This window comes from Apaloderma vittatum, unplaced genomic scaffold (genome assembly GCF_000703405.1).
Source record: "Apaloderma vittatum isolate BGI_N311 unplaced genomic scaffold, ASM70340v1 scaffold19131, whole genome shotgun sequence".
NCBI classification, from domain to species: Eukaryota; Metazoa; Chordata; class Aves; order Trogoniformes; family Trogonidae; genus Apaloderma; species Apaloderma vittatum.
The window spans coordinates 1-3,727 of record NW_009698726.1 but is presented as its reverse complement, the minus strand read 5'-3'; the positions used below and the strand labels follow the sequence as shown (position 1 = coordinate 3,727).

The following is a 3,727-nucleotide window of genomic DNA, read 5'->3' as shown; positions in this document are numbered from 1 at the left end:
ACCCTCAATATGGGCAGCTGCCTGCTTACCCTTGGAAACCGCTCCTTTTAGAGACCGGTATTAAAATGTGACTTTAGGGGAAAATCTCCTCCCTTGCCATTCCTCTCTCACCTCCCCCATGCAAAACCCCTTGCCTTTGGGTTAGGATGGCTCTTTTGTACTGTATTTAGTGTATGTTAGGGTTGTTCTTACTGCAAGAGCTTTAGCACAGGATATTGCATCCCCACATCAGTTCTTAAAGTAGACTTGAAAGAAAATGCTGGGTTTAGGGTCTTAAACCTTTTTTTTCCCCCTGAAACAGTGACCTGAGGCAGGAGCAAACTGGTCCTAGTATACAGCCCATATTCACCATCCTGGCAGGTGGGCCAGGCCATTTCACAGATGTGCATTCAGCCATTTGGAAGGATTCATTTATTTAGAGAAAGGGAGTATATTTATATAAATCTTGTGCATATATAAATATGAATAGCTAATAAGTTTTGGGCTTATACTGATTACTTTGTATAGTCTCATGAACATGAGCCAATGGTGTGTCCAGGTGGCCGAGAAGGCCAACAGCATCCTGGCCTGTATCCAAACCAGTGTGTCTAGCGGGAGTAGGGAAGTGATTTTACCCCTCTACTCAGCAGTGGTGAGGCCACATCTTGAGTACTGTGTGCAGTTCTGGGCACCACAGTATAAGAAAGATATTGAGGTGCTGGAGCAGGTCCAAAGAAGAACAACGAAGCGGTTGAAGAGTCTAGAGCACATGGCTTCTGAGGAGCAGCTAAGAGAACTGGGATTGTTTAGCCTGGAGAAAAGGAGGCTGAGGGGAGACCTTATTGCTCTACAACTACCTGAAAGGAGGTTGCAGTGAGATGGAGGTTGGTCTCTTCTCCCAGGTAACAAGTGATAGGACAGAGGAAATGGTCTCAAGTTGTGCTGTGGGAGGTTTAGATTGGATATTAGGAAAAATTTATTGAAAGAATGGTGAAACATTGGAATAGGCTGCCCAAGGAGGTGGTGGTGACACCATCCCAGGAGGTGTTCTAAAAAAGCATAGATGTGGCACTTCGGGACGTGGTTTAGTAGTCATAGCTGTGCTGGGTTCACAGTTGGACTTGATGATCTTAGAGGTCTTTTCCAACCTTAATGATTCTGTGTTTCTATATACAGACCTTCCCCTCTTGTTTTCTGGCTCCTTGCCTTTCTTTGTCCCAGCTAAACACAGCAGTGCCCCTGGGGGCTGCCAGCTCTGCTGAAGGACAAGGTGATATCCCAACCTGAGTTACAGTGACTACAAGGCAAGTTTGCTTGAAGCAGGGCACCGTAATGAAACAAGGATCACAGATGGCTTAAAACCCTCAGCTCACCAAAGTAAGGGATCTCAACCCTGCGGTAGGGCCAGCACCGCAGGCGTTTGCTGATATGTGGATGAGTGCCTGACACTGCTGTTCTCCTTGCCCAGGGGAGGTGGCCACTGTGCAGGGCACCGGCTTCGATCTCCGGCAGCCCGTGGAGCTGGGGAAGCACTTGCAGAAGTTTCACCTAGATGGCTTTGACCACAATTTCTGCCTGCAGCAGGCACAGACTCGACACCTTGTGGCCAGGTAGGTTGGGAACTCCGGCAGGGATCCCCTACCCCTGCATGCATGGGGCACTCATTTGGCCAACCCCTTGGCATCTTCTACTGGCATTTCCCCAGGGCTCGCCACCCACCCACCGGAAGGGCCATGGAGGTTCACACTACCCAGCCTGGCATCCAGTTTTATACCGGGAACAACCTGGACGGCTCCCTGAAGGGCAAAGGCTCTGTCCCGTACCCCAAGCACTCAGCTTTCTGCCTGGAAACCCAGAACTGGCCCGATGCTGTTAACAAGGTGAACTGTCCCCCCACCCCTAGGAGTTACTCGGGTTCTGCAAGGGGGGACCATACCACTCCCCATGCTGCCATGTCTCTGGCGTGTTAAATAGACAAATAGAATCTGTTTGGTGAGGGGACACTTTGTAGACATGAGAATGGAGCAAGGCACAGGTCACAGCATCCTGCAGTGTTATGCAGGGGTTGTCTGGCACAGCAGGGACCATCCCCGTACAGCCCAACTTCCCAAGGGTGCAGGTCTAGAGTAGAAGACCCCACTGGGCCCTTGCCACGTCCTCTCCACAGGGCCTGAATTCAGCTAGCAGGAGGACTTGCCCACTCAGCCAGCCAGCGAGTAACCTGCAGTTAAACACTGCTGCTGAAAGTGCCTGGGGGGAGCTGTGGGTGGGGTGCTGCTCCAGGAAGACAGAGGGGCTGCAGCTGTACCCCCATGACCCTTTCTGGTCCCCTGGGGTGTGCTCACAGCGGCTGATGTGCTGCTGCTTCTCTCCAGCCACACTTCCCCAACACGCTACTCCAGCCAGGTGAGGAATACAACCACACCACATGGCTCGTGTTCAGCGCTGCTTAAGTAGAGGGGATGATGTGTCACACCACCAAGAGGGGTAAGTACCTTTAGCAGGTTAGCCAGAAATCCCATCAGGGGCTGAACAGTGCTTTCAAACTACCCTGGTGAACTTTCTTCCTCTGTGGTTTCCACCTGCAGTTTCTTCTGGCTTTAACTTCTTGCCGCCACCTCTGCTGCAGTCTGGTCTGTGCAAAGCTCTCAGCCTCTGTCCAGCCCCGCCCTGGGCATTAGGTTTTGTTTTGCAGTAAAAATCCACTGAAAACACTTTGTTTAGGGACAAGGCATGTCACAGCTCAAACTACAGCATGGGACTATTTGGTGATACTCATGTGGAGCATGTGGGAAGGCTGATATTGTGGCTGTATGTCACATCAGCTATTTGGAGTGAAGTGCTCTCAGCCAGGCTGGCTGCTGCTTTTTCCCTGCCACTGACCTGCCTCACAGCTCAGCGTCAGCTTATCAAAGGGTGCCCTGCCCTTCCCATGCCAGGCTGAGGGCAGGCCTCACGGCCAGAGCTGCCAGGTCTGACAGCCACGTTGCCATGGCATGGGTATGCAGTGGTCACGCAAAATAGCTTTGTGAAGGACAGTGTGCTGGGACTATCCCAGCTGCCTGCCCTGGCTCCTCTGTTTTAACTCCTGTTTTGAAGCCGGCAGTGATAGCTGCACCAGAACATCTTCTGCCCTATGCCTTTGCTGCTGAAGTGAAGTGGCCGCATCCAGTTATAGTCTTGAATATAAGACTGCAGACGGAAACCCATCATCTTAACATTATGTACCGTCACCAAAATCCTGTTACAGGAGCCTGATGAAAACCTCCACGTTTCTGAGGTATCAAAAAAAATTGGCACAAGCCAGGGGCATGGCAGTGCCATCATATTGAGGAGCTGACACCCTTACTCACCAGGGATATATGAGTAGCCAGCCCTTGGGGCAGACATCCCATGCAATGCACCTTCTGCCACGCTGCTGCCGAGGGGGCTGCATGAGCCCTGACTTCCACTGGATCCACAGCACTCCAGCACGTGTCCTCAGTTGCAGAGCTGTGGGAATGATTTTATCCCAAGTAGAAGTGCTTGGCCATTGGGCCAGCAGACCTGTTGCAATCAGCTACAGAATCACAGAATCACAGAATATCAGGGGTTGGAAGGGACCTCAAAAGATTGTCTAGACCAGCCCCCCTGCCAGAGCAGGATCCCCTACAATAGGTCACACAGGAATGCGTCCAGGTGGGTTTTGAAAGTCTCCAGAGAAGAAGACTTCACAATCTCCCTGGGCAGCCTATTCCAGTGCTCTGTC

General features: G+C 51.5%; 1 protein-coding gene across 1 annotated transcript; it reads left to right on the top strand.

The window, feature by feature from the left end:
- Positions 1–511: 511 nt before the first annotated feature.
- LOC104280471 (aldose 1-epimerase-like) lies at positions 512–2,432 on the top strand. Its single transcript, XM_009878132.1, has 4 exons — positions 512–569; positions 1,448–1,589; positions 1,685–1,859; positions 2,355–2,432. Exons 1-4 carry the CDS (start codon positions 512–514, stop codon positions 2,430–2,432), a joined length of 453 nt encoding a protein of 150 aa, XP_009876434.1.
- Positions 2,433–3,727: the final 1,295 nt, after the last annotated feature.